The sequence below is a fragment of the Heterodontus francisci genome, unplaced genomic scaffold, assembly GCF_036365525.1.
Source record: "Heterodontus francisci isolate sHetFra1 unplaced genomic scaffold, sHetFra1.hap1 HAP1_SCAFFOLD_1570, whole genome shotgun sequence".
In the NCBI taxonomy this organism is placed as follows: domain Eukaryota; kingdom Metazoa; phylum Chordata; class Chondrichthyes; order Heterodontiformes; family Heterodontidae; genus Heterodontus; species Heterodontus francisci.
This window is the reverse complement of record NW_027140787.1, coordinates 1-20,445: the sequence shown is the minus strand read 5'-3', so window position 1 is coordinate 20,445 and position 20,445 is coordinate 1. Positions and strand designations below refer to the sequence as shown.

The 20,445-nt window shown below is 43.9% G+C and overlaps 1 protein-coding gene across 1 annotated transcript; it reads right to left on the bottom strand.

Moving 5' to 3' along the window:
* Positions 1 to 946: 946 nt before the first annotated feature.
* Positions 947 to 17,526, bottom strand: LOC137361129 (proton-activated chloride channel-like). The gene is made up of 5 exons (XM_068026061.1): positions 17,377 to 17,526; positions 13,250 to 13,392; positions 10,453 to 10,597; positions 6,880 to 6,987; positions 947 to 6,392 (listed from the first exon to the last, which is right to left on the bottom strand). Exons 1-5 carry the CDS (start codon positions 17,458 to 17,460, stop codon positions 6,231 to 6,233), a joined length of 642 nt encoding a protein of 213 aa, XP_067882162.1. The 5' UTR covers positions 17,461 to 17,526; the 3' UTR covers positions 947 to 6,230.
* Positions 17,527 to 20,445: the final 2,919 nt, after the last annotated feature.

Below are 20,445 nucleotides of genomic sequence, written 5' to 3'. Positions count from 1 at the left end.
AAATGAATTTTATTTGGAATTAGCTTCTTGGATGCTGGAAAAATAATCTGTCAGTATGAGAACTTAATTCAGTGCTTTATAACTCATATCCCTGTTTCTTCTCTAGTTGCCAGTATAAATTGTTAAGTCACGCCCTGAAGACTAAGTAAACCTGTTGTGGTCTTCATAACTACCTTCCAGATGGAGGAGGAGGAAGAAAATATTTCTATTATTTTCCCTCTTTCTACTCATTGCAGATTCTGGGGTCTGCAAATGGAATTGGAATCTGCTGAGTGGCAGGTTGTCCCAAACCCCAAATAACTGTCTGCCTCTATGAAACTTTCCAGCAATTTTGCCATTGAGATTGCAAAAACATTATCCATTTGTGAAAGTCACCACTGATTTGCCAATTGGAGACATAAGCCACCAAATTAATCTTCCAAGACATCCTGTATGTCATGTAACAAGCAACCGTGGGCTATAGCTGAAGTATGGTGCACTTGCACATCAAGCTAACTGGAAAGCCATACACATAATTATACTGTTGTTGGCGCTTTACAATATCAGAAATGTTACACCTTGACCACTGTACCAGCATGTTTACTTTGATCAATCTTTTGCTACAGTATTTGGCTCACACTGAATTTCCTTTAGTAATGGAAGATGTCAGTAATTTTACATCCAGCAAGAACAGAGATCCTGAAGTCACCACATGGTACTAATTGGAACATATTGAAGAAATCATAAGGCCAAATATCAAGGATATAGGTAATACTGAAACAGAGGACAGTTAAAGAGGAAAACGTGTTTCATTCTATTACTGACATTCTTCAGCTTAAATACAAAAAAATTACAACGGCATAAATAACTCAGCACTAATTTTGAAAACAAAATTGGTGTCATATAAACATGTTGTTAGCATCAACTCCTTTATTAATTTCCAAACTTGGTTTTACATTTAAGCTATGCAAAAATAATTTAGTAACATTTCACAACATAAAAGATTATTGTATTAAAAACGTTTTACAAACTATTGTAGTTTAATAATTAATGTCAGACCACAAATTTTGCAGTCAGCAGCAAACAAACTGAGTCAACCGGTAACTACACTTATGCTTGCCCCTAGACTTGCTGTGGGTTTTTGCACTAGAAGTTGTGGTTAATAGAAAACCTTTTCAATTGGTGCCCTGTACAGAGGATCTGGGACATGTGTGAACAGGGCAACTGTGCATTTCCTTAACCAATCAGATTGAAGAATCTTGACTGAGGCAGACAGGGGAGGATTTTAAGGCCCCTGTGGGGCGGGGAACGGAGGTGGGCGAGTGCAGAATTTTACATCGCAACCGGCGTGCCAGTTGCTCGGCTCTGTCCCGTTCCTCCCCATCCCTGTGGGCAAGCCATTTTCCTGGAGTGGTGGGGGTTAGTCTAGCTGCTAGGTGCTTGGAGGCAGCCTCCTGGTGACAGACAGGACTATGGCTGAGACCCTCCCTGCCTGGTGCAGCAGCAGCTGTGGACCACCTCATAGAGGGGGCTCCCCCCACCCCACCCTGGTGGGCTAGCTGCAAAGACCATTTTTTATTTGAACTTTGAAAAGATTGGAGAGAGGGTGCCTCTATTTTGAAGCACCCTTTCTCTCACTTACCTGCCATGGTAAGATGGTATCCTGCTGCTCCTTTCAAGCTGGAAGGTCTATGATTGGCCCTGCAGCTTCGAGAGCCCACCCGCCGTCCTTAATTGGACTGCAAGCCCGCCCTCTGGCCATTAATTGGCCGCTCCGGGGAAAATCACAGTGCAGTGACCGTTTCCCCACACAGTTCAGGCTTCTGACCCTAATTTGAGCCTGACAGCCAGTTTCAGAAATCGGTACAGAAAATCCTGCCCACAGTGTCTGAAGCAGGAAGTACATGTTATAATAGTTAATTCAATACCAAGTTATTTACAGAAAGTAAAATAGAGGGAAAGAAAGATGAGATTAGAAACATAGAAAAATAGGAGGAGTAGGCCATTCGGCCCTTCGAACCTGCACCACCATTCAATACAATCATGGCTGATCATCCGAATTCAATACCCTGTTCCCGCTTTCTCCCCATATCCCTTGATCCCATTAGCCCTAAGAACTATATCTAACTCTTTCTTGAATATATTAATGATTTGGCCTCAACTGCTTTCCGTGGTAGAGAATTCCACAGGTTCACCACTCTCTGGATGAAGAAATCCCTCCTCATCTCAGTCCTAAATGGTTTACCCCTTATCCTTAGACTGTGACCCCTGGTCCTGGATTTCCCTGCCATCGGGAACATCCTTCCTGCATCTAATCTGTCCAGTCCTGTTAGAACTTTGTAGGTTTCTATGAGGTCCCCTCTCATTCTTCTAAACTCTAGTGAATACAAGCCTAATCGACCCAATCTCTCTTCATACGTCAGTCCTGCCATCCCAGGAATCAGTCTGGTGAAGCTTCGCTGCACTCCCTCCATAGCAAGAACATCCTTCCTCAGATAAGGAGATCAAAACTGCACACAATACTCCAGATGTGATCTCACCAAGGCCTTGTATAATTGCAGCAAGCCATCCTTGCTCCTGTACTCAAATCCTCTCGCTACAAAAGCCAACATAGCATTTGCCTTCTTAACTGCCTGCTGCACCTGCATGCTTACTTTCAGCGACTGGTGCACAAGGACACCCAGGTCTCGCTGCATATCCCCCTTTCCGATAATAATCTGCCTTTCTGTTTTTGCCACCGAAGTGGATAACCTCACATTTATCCACATTATACTGCATCTGCCATGTATTTGCCCACTCACTCAACCTGTCCAAATCACACTGGAGCTTCTCTGCATCCTCCTCACAGCTCACACTCCCACCCAGCTTTGTGTCGTCTGCAACCTTGGATATATTACATTTAATTCCCTTATCTATATCATTAATATATATTGTGAATAGCTGGGGTCGTAGCACTGATCCCTGCAGTACCCCACTAGTCACTGCCTGCCACTCGGAAAACGACCCATTTATTCCTACTCTTTGTTTCCTGTCTGCCAACCAGTTCTCTATCCATGTCAGTACCTTACCCCCAATCCCATGTGCTTTAATTTTGCATGCTAATCTCTTATGTGGGACCTTATCGAAAGCCTTCTGAAAGTCCAAATACACCACATCCACTGGTTCTCCCTTATCTAATCTACTAGTTACAACCTTGATTAAGAGATAAAACAAAGAAAAATGTTATAAACATTATTTTTTGAAAAACTCTAATAATTAAAATCTGAAAGAATGAGATTCCACACTAATAAAAGTTAGTTTTCAGTGCTAGAGAGATTGTTTGACAGGTAATTAAAATTGGTCACAACATTAAAAATGTATTTACACTAGAACGGACAAGTCCCAAGTTTTTCTGGCAAATTTAGTGGGTATCTATCACATAAGGAGAACAATTTCACGTGATTTCACATATTTTATTGTCAAGTTTCTCGTTCGATTTACACCAATAATGGTGAGCGCTGATGGCCTCAGTGTTATTTTTACCATAAAATCTGGGTCATTCTTTTCTCTTGTAGTTTTCCTAGTGCCACACCCCATTCCCAGCTAAGAGGTGTGTTTGAAGACTTGTTCCCAGGCCTCTGCCAATGTTAGCCTTTAGTCAGTCAGACACCATTGCAGAGCTCAATGCAAAATGGCTGGCCCTTCAAATAATGTCTATTCACTCACGGTTATAGATCCTGTACATCATTATTAGAGCTGATTTTATTTTTATTTATTTAATTTTTATTTAGAGATACAGCACTGAAACAGGCCCTTCGGCCCACCGAGTCTGTGCTGACCATCAACGAATCCTACATTAATCCCATATGCCCTACCACATCCCCACCTTCCCTCAATTCCCCTACCATCTATAATGGCCAATTTACCCATCAACCTGCAAGTCTTTGGCTGTGGGAGGAAACCGGCGAAAACCCACACGGTCACAGGGAGAACTTGCAAACTCCACACAGGCAGTACCCAGAATTGAACCTGGGTCGCTGGAGCTGTGAGGCTGTGGTGCTAACCACTGTGCCACCCAATACTTTTGATGTTCTGCCTTTACATAATATTGAAAAACCTCTCTATCCCATATATGGAACGTTTTCGCCTTAACAGTGCATCTTTTGTAAGGTTGCTTCAGAGTCACTACACAGTAAGAGAACCAACCACTTGGTAAATACCTCTAATGTAATTTCAGATTATTAAATAAAATTTACTGGCATGCAGTACTTTCAAGTTCAGATTCCAGAAATGGTCACTTCAGTGTGTATGAGATCTAAAATGCAAGCCCTCTGAACTACTCATGGCACTCCTCTGATATCCAAATTAAAATATATCCCATTAAAAAGGACATTTAAAATCCAGAATGCCATTTGCAGAGACCCTGGGCTGGATTTTGTAATCGTGCCGCTGGGTGCGCAAAATGTTGGCTGTCCCGCATGTGACGTCGTGCCGCCGCGATTACGCAGCGGGCGGCCACTTAGCATAATCATGTGGCAGGGATGGCTTTGGCAACACCGTTTACGGCATCTCTTGATGTTGGATTGCAGAGTTCAACCCTCCCCTCTGTGCCCCTCCACAGTATCCACTTCCCTCCCACCCCAACGATATCCACTTGCAGAGTTCCAACCACCCCTGATATCTGCGGATTAACCTTAGTGGCAATGTCTGATGTTGAAAAAAGCTTAACAGGATAGCAAGGCATAACTTACCCAACCTTTGCAGGTGTCGAGGACTCTCTCATCGGTGGCTCCAGCTTTTCAAAGACAGGAAAGTGAAGGCACTTGAGTGACACAAGTCAAGCAGAAGATTGCAAACGGATGGTAGGATCGCGGCAAGTTCTAATTCTTGCTAAACGGCATTTAACATATTGAAAATACAGTCCAGTCACAGAGCGGCAGAGGTGCCGCCACGGAACTTCGCCGCCTCCGGGAAGATCGGAACCCGGCATTATGGCATCAGGTTCCATGGTGGACGATTCTGTCCTGATTCTCCGGCACCCCCCACCCCCAGCCATAAAACCTGCCTTCAGGCTAAGCATAAAATCCAGCCCACAGTGTGTTTTAGGATTAGAAAAAAGGTTACTTGTGTGAACTATTTTGTAACATATAGTTCATGAAATATGTCTATATAAAATCTGCATTAATATACTATACATGGCCGTGAAGAATACAAACATAAATCTCACGCAGCGTTCAATCCTATGAAGGTGAGCTCATTACATGTGGAAAACTTCCTTATAGCTTTAGATCCAACATTAAAAGGAGTTAAACTGCTCTTGTGGTGCATACATTTGTAACACTATATGCTACATTGCTTCAAAAAAGCACTCAATCCCTCTCTTACAACTGCTTAAAACAGCCATCATGATTCATAAAGTTAGTAAAGATCCAGCACAGATTTTTTAAAAATCAAATTACACAAATAAAATGCCTCATCAAAATCGTGTTTAGAGCTTCTTTTTACTTGAAATTGGCAGTGATGTGGATGTAACTCAACTTACTGTGCATTATAAGTCATGAAGCATACTTCACAAACTATTTACGACAAACCACAGTACACAAATACAGTGATCAGCAGCATTTAAACCATTCATATTGCAACTGGACCCTTTTTTTTACACCTTTACTGGAACCACTATGTACACATGTACTTAGCACTGCCCGAAAGCTACCTTACCAGAACAACCTGTGAATTTCAACACTACCCTGATAATGATGTCAATCATTGATTAAGCAACAACAGGACAACAGTATCATAAACCTCACCTACTGAACTGAATTGTGAAACCTCTCAATCACCTAGAGATTGTGAAATATGTGCCTTAAATCATTATATTATCAAGGCATCGTGAATCACAATCCTAAAACTGACAGAATTAGAAAGTAACTATGCAGTTAAGGAGTTGGTATGCTATTTTGTTAAATACCCTTTATTTAAGCCTAATTGCTCAATAAACTAATTGAGAATGAAAAACATCAACAGGCTTTGAAACTGCCCGAGACTGAAGTATCGAAATCCATCAGTGACATTTCATATTAATACTGACCGCTGTTACCATGTAATGTCACTTTTAAAAAGCGGAGATCGTGCCATAAAAGGAATAAGGATGGCCTGGTCTTCATAATCTCGAGCACACAGCTCCACACCAACATGCAACTGAAGTGTTGACTGGGAGGGAGACAGAGGATCAGAACTGCATACCCTCAAGGGGCTCAAATTGAGTCCTCGGTTTAACTCATCTGGTTCAGTTCCTGCACCTTGTGTTTTTGTTGTCTCTTTCTAATTTTGATCATCCACTTAACACTCAACTTTGCAAACTCTGCTGCCTTGAACAAAGCCAAGAAGACACCACACAGGATGGCAATTGTGTTCCACTGATTGGCTGTGATTATCTGCAAACATTCAAAAAGAAACAATAATTAATCCAGACATTTTGGGACTTCTATGCAGCATGCACCAGTTTATATTAGATGCATGTAATAATTTACTTTCTATAAAGTACTGGTAAATATACTAGCGGTATTTCATAAATGTGGAAGATCTGCATCTCAAAAGCCACAAGCCCAAGTCACAATGGTGATTTGCACCAACTTTGTTACCCCATAAACAATTTAGTAATTGTATTTTGTTGTTCCACGATAATTCAAAGTTATTTTTTCCTCTTCACTAATTTTACAAAAACACAGCCAAGTATAAAGCAGAAAACACTGCCAGTGCCACTTGAGATGACCACTTGGAGATGCAGCCAAATGGTCCATGACAGCTTTTCCTCAAACATTCCCTGCTCCCTGGAAAACTGCGGGACCTCCACGTCACTCTCTCCCACACACTAAGCCAATTAAAATGCAAAGACAAGCAGTGAAAGCTGAAAACACTTACATCTCGGACTTCCTGAATGAAAGGATCCTTCCACTCAAATACAACAAAGAACAACTGGTCAGTTTGTTCAGAATCAGGCCGCTGGTCATTATATCTCACAAGAGTAGACTGTGTGAACAGTAAGAGAGTAGTTTAGAATAAAAGCAAACATCAAATGAATGGTCATTCCCACAGTAATTTCAAAATGTATTCAGATTGGGACAGTATAGATCTAATTGGATTATTGGAATTCAACCTGGATGTCAGATGCCCAATCCAATTTCCAATTGAATCTGAAGTGATACATGTTGCAATCCTCCATAAAATGTAGAGATGTCAGCTTGGCTCAGTTGGTAATGCTCTTACTTCATTGTGGTTTCAAGCCACACCCAAAAATGAGCACATAGTCAAAGCCAGTGGTGTTCTCACTTTTTTGATTGAAGAACCCCTTTTCAAATGGATTAGAAACCAGGGACGATATAATACTCATAATATGAAAATACTGCATGTAAAGAGCATTTCAATAATGCTTTCAAACACAAAGGGAACTACTTATATCAGCAATTTGAGGACAATTTCACTGACGTAGGCAGTGAGGAGACAGACCAGACAAACCAGAGATGAAAGGATTAGTGTGGTTCCAGTATTTGTCAACTGAACTGCTTTTCATGTGGTTAACAATTGCCTGTTAATGGCATACAGACTCAATCAGTTTACAGGTCACAACAGTGATTGGCCAATTAAGGGCGGCACAGTGGTTAGCACCGCGGCCTCACAGCTCCAGTGACCCGGGTTCAGTTCTGGGTACTGCCTGTGTGGAGTTTGCAAGTTCTCCCTGTGACCGCGTGGGTTTCCACCGGGTGCTCTGGTTTCCTCCCTAGAGCGAAAGACTTGCAGGTTGATAGGTAAATTGGCCATTGTAAATCGCCCCTAGTGTAGGTAGGGAGAATTGAGGGAAGGTGGGGATGTGGTAGGGCATACGGGATTAATGCAGGATTAGTATAAATGGGTGGTTGATGGTCGGCACAGACTCGGTGGGCCGAAGGGCCTGTTTCAGTGCTGTATCTCTCTATGACTATGACTCTAATCAGTATTAACAGCAGCTGTAATATATTTAGAAGTTTAACAGGCTCAAAGCAGCTTACTATTTTAATTGGCCTCTCCTAAACAGAAGAGTTTTCTTGCCTCTGATTCTATTGCAGAGTTATCACATGAACATGACATTGTCAGGAATATTTTACAGACGTGTGAAAACCCAGCCCAGTTTCTCTGTTATTTAATCATTCAAGGAATTTATGTTATTGCAACCTGGTGGAAGATTTAAGTAAAGTCAAATTGACAGCTTTTCCACAATTACAAGAATCAAACCACAAGAGATTAACATGGACAGCGAATGCTGGAAATACTCAGCAGGCCAGGCAGCATTATATTGGAAACAAAAACAAGAAATGCTGGATTCACTCAGCAGGTCTGGCAGCATGCTGCCAGACCTGCTGAGTGAATCCAGCATTTCTTGTTTTTGTTTCAGATTTCCAGCATCCGCAGTATTTTGCTTTTATTTTAGCATTATATTGGAACTTGCTTCACCGCAGGAATCCAAATTGAATGCACCCGAGTATTACAGCAGCAACTAGTCTCCCACCATCACTCCCCTCCTGCCAAAACTAAATGCGAGACTCACCGCTGAAAACTATGGCAGTCAAAGCGCCCATCACTGTGAAGAAGGCCAAGTATTCAGGAGCTTTGGGAGTGGGTATCGTCAGCTACTTGTGAGCAACTAACACTAACAACTGTCAATTTATACAAAATGGACGGCTTGCCTTTTTTCTTCCTTCCCTTTAACCCCTTGAATATTTCTCTCTCTCTCGCCCTCCAGAGAGATTATTTCACAGACCTACTGGAACGTCTCTGGACCCCCAGGGGTCTGCGAACTCCAGTTTGAGAACCACTGAGCTAGGCTAATACTGCAGTACAGTACTGAAGGAATGCAGCATTGTCAGGAGTGTCATGCTCTAAATGAGAAATTAAAACCAAGGTCCCTGTCTGCCTGCCCCTGTGGCTGAGGTGGATATTAAATATCCCATGACTCTATTTGACGAAGAGCGGGGCGTTTTCCCTTAGTACTCGTCAACATTTCGCCTTCAGGCAACACTCCACCCTCATTTGCTGCTTGAGGAATTTGGTGGTGTGCACATTGGCTGCCACATGTGCTTACATGACAGACCTCACTTCTAAAGCAATTATTGTTGCAAAATGCTTTGGGACAGTTTTTTTTTAAAGTGATGTAATAAAATGTTTTAAAAATACACATTCTTTCTTTTGAAAGAGTAATGGAGGTAACCATGGCTCACTGATGTGTTGGCACAGATCCAAATCTAGTAACTCAAATACCTAATATAGACATAGACGACATGGGAACCAAAGGCTGACTGAGTCAGATCTTTTTAACAGATGACTGTCAAAGTTCAAAACCATGATGGCCAAAGAGAGCCAAGACCAGAATCATATGATCGTTGATCCCCTCCCTTTTCTTGTTTACATTTTTTCCTTCATAGTTAGTAGCTGTTGACATGTTATCCATTTTCATATGTCTGCTGACAAAATAAAGCTTTACAGTCCTGGATTGCACCACATTGTCTAATTGCCTATTTATCAAGTCTTGGGTAAGCCAGTAAAACATTGGGAAAGCTGAAGGCAGCTTATTTGCCTCTCACTAAAAATGCTGTACTTTTGCTTCCAACCCCTCCCTGGCGACTCACTCATTTTAACTCAGATAGTGTGCAACCTCAGCATGCTGTTCAATCTGAAGTGAGATTCCAACCCCATATCCCACTAGTCACCCAGACAGCAAATTTCAGTTCAACAACATTGCTCTTCTTTGTCCCCACCTCACTCCATCTCCCACTAAAACTATATCCACATTTTTGTTACCTCAAGACGCAGTTTCCCAAATGCACTTCTTGCCAGCTTCAAGCTCTTGTTTGCAAAGCCTTCTCCTGTGCCCCAATCCATACCCTGGACTCCTCAGCTTCTGGTTTCCTATGAATTCTTTCCACCTATGCCCATGTTCTTCCCTTGGTTGCAGATAGGTCTTACTCTGGAACACCTTCCCTAAACTGCTTTGCCTCAACACTTCCCTACCTCCCTTTAAAAACCCTCTTGACATCAATTGACTATAATTTCTATCACCTTTCCTAATTCTCCCACAACTGATTAATCTATTCTCTCAGCAGTCATCCAATGTCGGGGTGTTTTATTATTAAGGCAAATTGTTTCTGATTTAGTTTCAAAGTATTTTCCTGTGGTCATCCTTCCTTTCCCTGCAGTGTTCAAAGCAAAGACTCAATATACCAATGAGTATCAATTACAACTCACCTTATTTAGTTTAAACTAAAGTAGAAAAATGTCAGAGATGGCAATAATATTGCCAAGTCCAAACTGAAAGGAGGTTAACTCCCATTACACTTTGCTGGCAAAGCCGAGAAATCAATCTTACATTAGTATGATATAGCAAAACTTTGAGCCCAATAACTTTGTGACATTCCTACAATACTAGAAGATCGATCCAGGCCATAATCCCAATACTCTCATTACCTCTTGTCTGAATTCCACTGATTCACTTCCATCTTCCTCTGTCGTTTTCACCAGAGACATCTTGACCCACGTTCGAAACCCTCCAGAAAAGGTCCAGATAGAATAAGAACGTTCACAGTCCTGCATGAATTGTGCTTTATCAGAACTGAAAGACAAATGCCAACACAATATTCTCTGTTCAGTTTATGAGGCTGCTCTGCTAGCTTAGACTAAAACAACACAGAACAGAATTCATCCAGTGTTCATCTTTGCTCATTAGTGCCACCGTGTAACAAGAATTTAACTTTGATGAAAGGTCCCAGACCTGAAACATTAACTTTGTTTCTTGCTTCACAGATGCTGTCAGACCCACTGAGTATTTCCAGCATTTTCTGTTTTTATTTCAGATTTCCAGCATCCACGGTATTTTATTTTTGTATTTATGTGGAAACACTACTGAGCAAATTGTTGGAACTGCGAGCTGATAAGTCCCCGAATCCTGATGGTCCTAAAAGAAGTGGCTAGTGAGATAGCTGATGCATTGGTTTTAATTTTCCAAAATTCTCTAGATTCTTGGAAGGTTCCATTAGATTGGAAAATAGCGAATGTAACTCTTTTATTCAAAAAGGGAGGGAGACAGAAAGCAGGAAACTACAGGCCAGTTAGCTTCACATCTGTCTTAGGGAAAATGTTAGAAGCTATTATTAAAGATGTTACAGCAGGGCACTTAGAAAAATTCAAGGTATTCAAGCAGAGTCAACGTGGTTTTGTGAAAGGGAAATCAAGTTTAACCAATTTATTGGAGTTCTTTGAAGAAGTAACATGTGCTGTGGATAAAGGGGAACTAGTGGATGTACTGTACTTAGATCTCCAGAAGGCATCTGATAAGGTGCCACATCAAAGGTTATTGCGGAAAATTAAAGCCATCATGTAAGGGGTAACATTGGCATGGATAGAAGACTGGCTAGCAACAGGAAACAGAGTGTAGGCATAAATGGGTCATTTTCTGGTTGGCAAGATGAAACGAGTGGTGTGCCACAGGGATCAGTGCTGGGGCCTCAACTTTTTACAATTTATATAAATAACTTGGATGAAGGAACCGAATGTAAGGTTGCTAAATTTGCTGATGACACCAAGTTAGGCAGGAAAGAAAGCTTGCGAAGAGGACATAAGGAGGCTACAAAAGGATATAGATAGGATAAGTCAGTGGGCAAAGATATGGCAAATGGAGTATAATGTGGGAAAATGTGAAATAGTCCATTTGGCAGGAAGAATAAAAAAGAAGCATATTATCTAAATAGTGAGATATTCAGAGCTCTGAGAAGCAGGGATCTTGGTGTCCTAGTGCATGAATCGCAAAAGGTTAGTATGCAGGTACAGCATGTAATTAGGAAAGCTAATAGAATGTTATTGTTTATTGCGAGGGAATTGAATGCAAAAGTAGGGAGGTTATGCTTCCGTTATACAGGGCATTGGTGAGACCACATTTGGAATACTGTGTACAGTATTGGTCTCCTTATTTAAGGAAGGATGTAAATGCATTTGAAGAAGTTCAGAGAAGGTTTACTGGACCAATACCTGGAATGGGCGGGTTGTTTTACGAGGAAAGGTAGGACAGGCTGGGCTTGTATCCGCTGGAGTTTAGAAGAGTAGCAGGCAACTTGATTGAAACATATACGATCCTGAGGGGTCTTGACAGGGTGGATGTGGAAAGGATTTTTCCTCTTGTGGGAGAATCTAGAACTAGGGGTCACTGTTTAAAAATAAGGGATCGCCCATTTAAGACAGAGATGAGGAGAAATTTTTTCTCTCAGAGGATTGAGAGTCTTTGGAATTCTCTTCCTCAAAAGGCAGTGGAAGCAGAGTTTTTGAACATTTTTAAGGCAGAGGTAGATAGATTCTTGATAAGCAAGGGGGTGAAAGAATATCGGAGGTAGGCAAGAATGTGGAGTTGATGTTACAATCAGATCAGCCATGATCTTATTGAATGGTGGAGCAGGCTCGAGGGGCCGAGTGACCTATTCCTGCTCCTAATTTGTATGTTCCTATGTTTTAAAATGTAACATTCGCTGGGCAAAAGTAAAAGGTACTCTGCTACTGCCAAATATATGGTAGAGAAATTAGGTCACTGGTTAGCTGAACTCAGCACTACCCACAACATAAAACTTAGCTGGCATGTTGGCACGTTTCTCAATGCACTCTAATAAACAACAATTTCATCTTATCATCATAGGCAGTAGGAAACTTGGCAGTTTCTTAAAAACAGATTATAAGCAAGTGGAAGCTAGTTAAGTACAAGAGGGATAAAGGAATAGATTATGCTGATAGGGTTAGATGAAGTAGGGTGGGTGGAGCATAAACACCAGCGTAGACCAGTTTAGCTGAATGACCTGTTCCTGTGCTGTATAATCTGTGTAATTCTCTATAACCTGTTAGTATCCCGACCCGAGATTGCGGGCAAGAGAGAAATAAATTGATTACTAAAATCTAGGCTATGGGATAGATTAGTCAGAATCTATTTTATATAAACTTGACAACATGGCACTATTTAATGTTACATGTCATCTGCTGATACTGAGCTGTTGAATTTTATAATATTCTGGTAAGTAGCAATGCTTTGCAATTAAGGTTGAGTAAATACATTTAAAATGTGTCCGATTGATCTTGCACTTCAGGCAGATACCATGATTTGATGCACAAGCACTTCAGACATTTGAAAAGTGACCTTTAACAATAAACAGACTCCAACAAAGTATCAGCTCTTCCCATGCTCACAAAGAAGGAAAGACTCAGTGTACTCCCTATACCAGTTCCTCACCTCTCTTGAAATTCTTTGAATGATGAGAATAAGAGATAGCTGATTGCACTAAAGTCTTCTTCCGTTTCATTTAGGTGGAACTGCAAGAACACCAGCTCCTTCTTTCTTACTTCTTGTGGTCCACTGATAATCAGTGCCGATTTCTACAGTCACAAACAGCAACACAGCTCATTGAATATAAAATGGCCTGGTACATTTTCTAAACAACATAAATGAGTGTGAGGTTCGGAGCAGGGGAATAGGATGGGGGAGTGAAGAAGTGTTCGGCCACAATGATACAGCCATCATGGTGCAGGGTAGGCTTGATAGACCAGCTGGTCGTCTCCTGTACATCAATTTTGTACATTGTAAGCTTAAAATTTAATTGGCAGTGGGGATCTATTTCAACACCATTTTCCTGCACTATCCCTGTAACCCTTGATGTTTTGGATATGTGCAGATCTATCGATCTCAGACTTGGACAAACTCAACGACTGAGCCTCCACAGCCCTCTGGGGCAGAGAATTCCAAACATTCACCACCATCTGAGTGAAGAAATTCCTCCTCATCTCAGTCCTAAATTGCCTGGCCCTTATTCTGAGACTGTGTCCCACTTGTTCTGGACTTCCCAGCCAGGGGAAACATCCTTCCTGCATCAGCCCTGTCGAGCCCTGTAAAAATTTTGTATGTTCGAATGAGATCACCTCTCATTCTTCTGAAACCCAGAGAATAAAGGCCCAGTCTATTTAATCTTTCCTCATAGGACAATCCCTCTATCCCAGGAATTAGTTTGGTGAACCTTTGTTGCATTCCCTCTATGTCAAGTATATCTTTCCTTAGGTAAGGAGACCAAAACTGCATACAATACTCCAGGTGGGTCTCACCAAGGCTCTGTATAATTGCAGTAAGACATCTTTACTCCTGTACTCAAATCCTCTTGTAATGAAGGCCAACATGCCATTTGCCTTCTTAATTGCTTGTTGTACCTGCATGTTAGCTTTCAGTGACTCATGAACAAGGACACCCAAGTCCCTTTGAAATTCAATACTTCCCAACCTCTCACCATTTAAGAAATACTCTGCATTTGCGTTTTTCTTACCAAAGTGGATAACCTCACATTTCTCCACGTTGTATTCCATTTGTCAAATGGCAGCAGTACCTTCAGCAGCCTAGGCCCTCAGCTCTGAAATTCCCCCCTAAAACCTCTCTACCCCCTCTCTCTCCTCCTTTAAGACCCTCCTTAAAACCTACCTCTTTGACTAAGCTTTTGGTCACCAATCCTAATATGTCCTTATGTGGTTCCGTGTCAAATTTGGTTTGATAATGCTCCTATGAAGTGCCTAGGATCGCTTTACTATGTTAAAGCCGCTACATTAATGCAAGTTGTTGACATTCTAGTAACGTGACTGTCTAACTGACCAAAATCTGTGACAAGATGGCACAAGTAGCCCCAATCCGACATATCAGAAAATTAGACGACAGACTAAAGGAATAAAGAACGTGCATTTATAAGTGCCTTTCACAACTTCAGGACATCCCAAATTGCTGCAGTCAATTGAAGTGTAGTCACTGTTGGAATGTAGGGAAATAGAGCAATTTGCACACAAGGTCTCACAAACAGCTGTTACAAGCAGGTGAGAAAGAGGTCTAGGGTTCCCTTTCAGCCTTCACCTGGTCTTACTGCAACAGGGTTTAATTTTAAACACACAGTGTTTTCAGCTCCCCCTTGGTAAATCCTTTTTCACTGCTTTCCAATTATAAGGCAAAGAAACCAGCAAACCAGGTTTTCTCAGGTTTAAAGAAGAAAAGTGAAATTTTATTGAACTTAAATTCTAATTCGGTTAACGTCTACGGATGCACGACGCGGCCACGCTAGCATGCACACGCGATACATACATGCAGATAGAGACAGAAAGAAAGCAGAATAAATAAAGTGGAAAAGTTTGAGGCAATATCTGAGGAGGTTTTTGTGTTATGGTTCTTAGAGCTCACTGTAGTGTCCTTTATTGTAGTGTCATGCAGGGCCCCATCTGCCAAGAATGAGGAATATTCATTTCGCCACATGAACATTAATTTTAAACTGTTACTGCAGTGAAGAAAGAACTGGTTAAAAAAAAACCCCACAATGGATCCTTGGCTGGAGAGACATTTTTGCATATTAACAGACAATACTTGGAAAGGACAAAGGGGCTACTCCCTGCTCCAATTTAATCCACAATGGACTTTTACTTACCAGACGTTGAGGGTGGAGGTGTTTGCATTCCAGGTTAACTACTAAGATGGCCGAACACACAAACAGATGTGGTCACACCAGCAAGTCACATGACTAACCTGCTGGGCCACCTGAGTTCCTTTTGAATTTGAACTTGCCACAGAGTTTTGAACTGGCAGAAATCGCCTGGCTCCTGGATTGAGAACATCTCTTTCTCACCAGCTTTGGAATCCATTGAAGACACATGAACCCCAAGACAGAAAAGTCTCCTACAGTGAACAAGGTTTAAGAAGAATACTGGGCCCCAACGAAAAGCAAGAATTACCTACAAGCAAGAACTCTACAGTGAGTTTGAAGCATTGTAACAAGAAACTCTTCAGATATTGCCTCAAACCTCTCCACTTTATTTTTCTTCTGCTCTTTTCTGTCTCTATTTGCATTTGTGGATCATGTATACATGCTAGTGTGGGCATGTTGTCTATCCCCATAGGGACCAAGTGAATTAGAGTTTAAGTTTTAATAAATTTCGCCATTCTTCTTTAAACCTAAGAAAGCCTGTTTGTGCTCATTTCTTTACCTTATAATTGGAAAGCAGTGAATAAGGATTCACCAAGGGAGAGCTCAAACCACTGTGTGTTTAAAAATAAAATCCTGTTACAGTAAGACCAGGTGAAGGCTGAAAGGGACCCCTAGACACCTTTCTCACCTGGTTGTGACAGTAGGTAGGTCTTGCTTTTCGTTGGTGCCCAGTATTCTTCTTAAACCTTGTTCACTGTAGAGACTTTTCTCTCTTGGGGTTCATGTGTCTTCAGTGGATTTGGAGTTCCGTGAGAAAGAGATGGGAGCAGGCAGACAGGAGAGGCTGTGACGAGTCAGCCAGGAGAGATCTTCTCAGTGCAGGAGCATTCTGCTTTCTGCCCAAACTGTCTGTACAAATTCAAAAACTCAGGCTGCCCAGCAGGTTAGTCATGTGACTAGCTGGTTTGACCATGTCCGTTTGTGTATTTGGCCATCTTAGCAGTCAACCTGGAATGCGAGCCCACCCACCTTCAACGTCTGGTGATCAAAAGTCCACTGTGCGTTGAATGCGTCAGGGAATGGTCCTTTGTCCTTTCCAAGCACTGTCTGTTAATATGCAAATGTCTTCCCAGCAAAGATCTGGCAACTTTTTAAAGCAAGTCCTTTCTTCCCTTCAACAACAGTTTGAAATTTAATGTCTATGTGGTGAAATTAATATGCCTCATGCTTGGCATGACACAACAGTGAAAGTAATGACCAGAAAACATTTTTAGTAATGTTGGTTGAGGAATAAATATTAGGTAGGACGCTGGAGGAACTCCACTGCTCTTCTGTGAATAATGTTACAAGGTCTCTTACATTCACCCACGTGGCCAGAAAGGGCCTCGATTTTTTTTAACGTTTCAACTGAAAGGTGGCAATTCTGAGACACTTGCAGTACTGCACTAAAGTGTCAGCCTGGATTATGTGCTCAAGTCTCTGGAGTAGGGCTTGAATCTACAATCTACAACTCAGAAGTGAGAGTTCCATCACTGAGCCAAGACTGGTCAAAAGAAAAAGCACAAAATACTTGAATATACAAGAGGAAAGACGCCAATCAGTACTTCAATTGTTGCAGTTCCATGTTTTATTTTCTGCTAAATTAGTTGTGGCTAAAGCAAGCTTTAGATACTAATTACTACATCAAGTATAGTCAATATTTGCTGGCCATCTTAGTTGATAAAGTTAAAACTTACGAACAAACTGCTCCAGTTGCTAAAAGAAATGTCATATTTAAACCATCACATGAAGAATCTGTAAGAACACAGTATAAAATGCATTGTGACATCTGTAGTACAACAGAAGAAGAGTGGTCAAATGGGAACACACAATTGTAGCCCTGAAAGAAAGAAATCAACAGATGCATGCTATACTTTACCAGTGTTTTGTTTCTGTACGGGTCTGTGTAACTGACATGCTCCTTGGTGCAGTCTATTTCTCCTTGCTGGCCTGGATTCACCATAAACTGAACATGATCATGATAATGGTGCTTACAGCTCAGGAGCTCAGCCTTACCAAGGTACAGTGCTATACCTGTGAAATAGATTGAGACAGGTTCATCAAACTGACCATTCCAAAATGATTCAAATTTTATATATTTTCATCCTTTTACAAATACCCTTTCTTCCCCCACCCATTCTTCTCCACCCCACCCCACTGATCCAGCCCCAGAGTCAAATGACCCTAAACATTTTCCTTCTTTCTGTGAAAAGCACTTGGCCTCTACTTGGACCATCCCTCCAGAACCCAGACAACAAGTTGGTACCTGACAGTACATCCCATCACAATTAGAACATTATACATTAATATTCCAAATGCTCTATGCATTTCAGCACCACCTCTCACATCACCTCACAAAGCTATTTTTGTGCACTTTATAGTAGACTGGGAGAATATGAAAGGTAAGCTGACTACCTTTCAAAAAATGAGAAGCAGCTTTAAAAACCAGCAGGTAGGAAGGGATATAACATTTTCTATTTTACCAAATTCGGAATAACACATAAGAACATAAGAAATAGGAGTGGGCCACATGCCAGATACACTATTCAACAAAATCATGGCTGATCTTCGACTGCAACTCCACACTTTCAGCCTTTCAACATGTGAAATAAAGTTTTTAACTTTTTCCTAAATTCATTATGACAAATAAAGACACAGTAATCAGACTTTTTTCAATTCACAAATAAAATAAAATCTAGAACCAGTATTTTGGGCAGTTTGGGTGGAGTCAGTGGCAGCAGGGGGGTGCGGGGAGCTGGAGGAGAAATTTCTTTAAGAAGGATTCACCGGAGACATGTAGAACTTTTCAAGGCAAGTGCGGCAGGAGACAAAGTGTAATTCCTATTGGGACTATGAAGTACATGAAGCCCCACTCCAAAACTTGAGAATATAATCGAGGCTGGCACTTCAGTGCAGTACTGAGGGAGGGCGGCATTGTCTGAGGTGCTGTCTTTCAGATGAGGTGCCAAATGAAAATTCAGTCTGACCGCTCAGGTGGATGTAAAAGATCCCAAGGCACTTTGAAGAAGAGCAGGGAGTTCTCCCTGTGTCCTGGCTAACATTATACTTCAACCAACATCACTGAAACAGATGACTTAGTCACTTATTTAATTTGCTAACAGTGGCACCTTCCCTACATTACAACACTCATTACACCATAAGTACTTCACTGGATGTGAAGTGGCAGCACACGGCCACAAAGGCACTGTATAAATGCAAGTTTGTTTGTTCTTCCACATCAGAGTTTCAGATGGAAGGATTCAAATAAATTTGTCATGCAGTACTACTTCCTGCCATTGGGTGTCATGGGTGCACTTAATAAATTACAAAACAGTTCAGTCAATCAGCAATGATCTGATTAACCAATGGGCTAATTCCTATTAAGTACGCCTTGCTACCAGGATGAATCTGTCAGGCCAATCTGGGCTCAATCAGTTTGCCGGTGGAAGAGACAACAATACCAACCCATGGCATTTTGGGAATGTTGTCCTCATGTTAGCTGTTGCAAACACAGGGAGGACAACAACTAGTAATTATATGGTTACAACTTGCATGGAGGGAGTTAAACATGGGGGGGGGGGTTGAGAGTCAGAGGGGGGGTTTAAAGGGAGAGAGGGGGGGTTTAAAGGGAGAGAGGGGGGGTTTAAAGGGAGAGGGGGGTGTGTGTGTGCGAGGGGGGGGGTGTGTGCGAGGGGGGGGGTGTGTGCGAGGGGGGGGGGTGTGTGCGAGGGGGGGGGGTGTGTGCGAGGGGGGGGGGTGTGTGCGAGGGGGGGGGGTGTGTGCGAGGGGGGGGGTGTGTGCGAGGGGGGGGGGTGTGTGCGAGGGGGGGGGGTGTGTGCGAGGGGGGGGGGTGTGTGCGAGGGGGGGGGGTGTGTGCGAGGGGGGGGGTGTGTGCGAGGGGGGGGGGGGTGTGTGCGAGGGGGGGGGGGTGTGTGCGAGGGGGGGGGTGTGTGCGAGGGGGGGGGTGTGTGCGAGGGGGGGGGTGTGTGCGAGGGGGGGGGTGTGTGCGAGGGGGGGGGTGTGTGCGAGGGGGGGGGTGTGTGCGAGGGGGGGGTGTGTGCGAGGGGGGGGGTGTGTGCGAGGGGGGGGGTGTGTGCGAGGGGGGGGTGTGTGCGAGGGGGGGGGTGTGTGCGAGGGGGGGGGTGTGTGCGAGGGGGGGGGTGTGTGCGAGGGGGGGGGTGTGTGCGAGGGGGGGGGTGTGTGCGAGGGGGGGGGTGTGTGCGAGGGGGGGGGTGTGTGCGAGGGGGGGGGTGTGTGCGAGGGGGGGGGTGTGTGCGAGGGGGGGGGTGTGTGCGAGGGGGGGGGTGTGTGCGAGGGGGGGGGTGTGTGCGAGGGGGGGGGTGTGTGCGAGGGGGGGGGGTGTGTGCGAGGGGGGGGGTGTGTGCGAGGGGGGGGGTGTGTGCGAGGGGGGGGGTGTGTGCGAGGGGGGGGTGTGTGCGAGGGGGGGGGTGTGTGCGAGGGGGGGGGTGTGTGCGAGGGGGGGGGTGTGTGCGAGGGGGGGGGTGTGTGCGAGGGGGGGGGTGTGTGCGAGGGGGGGGGTGTGTGCGAGGGGGGGGGTGTGTGCGAGGGGGGGGGTGTGTGCGAGGGGGGGGGTGTGTGCGAGGGGGGGGGTGTGTGCGAGGGGGGGGGTGTGTGCGAGGGGGGGGGTGTGTGCGAGGGGGGGGGTGTGTGCGAGGGGGGGGGTGTGTGCGAGGGGGGGGGTGTGTGCGAGGGGGGGGGTGTGTGCGAGGGGGGGGGTGTGTGCGAGGGGGGGGGGTGTGTGCGAGGGGGGGGGTGTGTGCGAGGGGGGGGGGTGTGTGCGAGGGGGGGGGTGTGTGCGAGGGGGGGGGTGTGTGCGAGGGGGGGGGTGTGTGCGAGGGGGGGGTGTGGGGGGGGGGTGTGTGCGAGGGGGGGGGTGTGTGCGAGGGGGGGGGTGTGTGCGAGGGGGGGGGTGTGTGCGAGGGGGGGG

Bases quoted from the DNA above. Each gene is read 5' to 3' on its own strand.
- LOC137361129 (XM_068026061.1), bottom strand. From the start codon at position 17,460: ATGGTGAATCCAGGCCAGCAAGGAGAAATAGACTGCACCAAGGAGCAT. The intron at 13,393-17,376 runs GTAAAGTATAGC...TTGTGACTGTAG, and splicing joins CGTACAGAAACAAAACACTG to AAATCGGCACTGATTATCAG. The intron at 10,598-13,249 runs GTGAGGAACTGG...TTTGTCTTTCAG, and splicing joins TTCAAAGAATTTCAAGAGAG to TTCTGATAAAGCACAATTCA.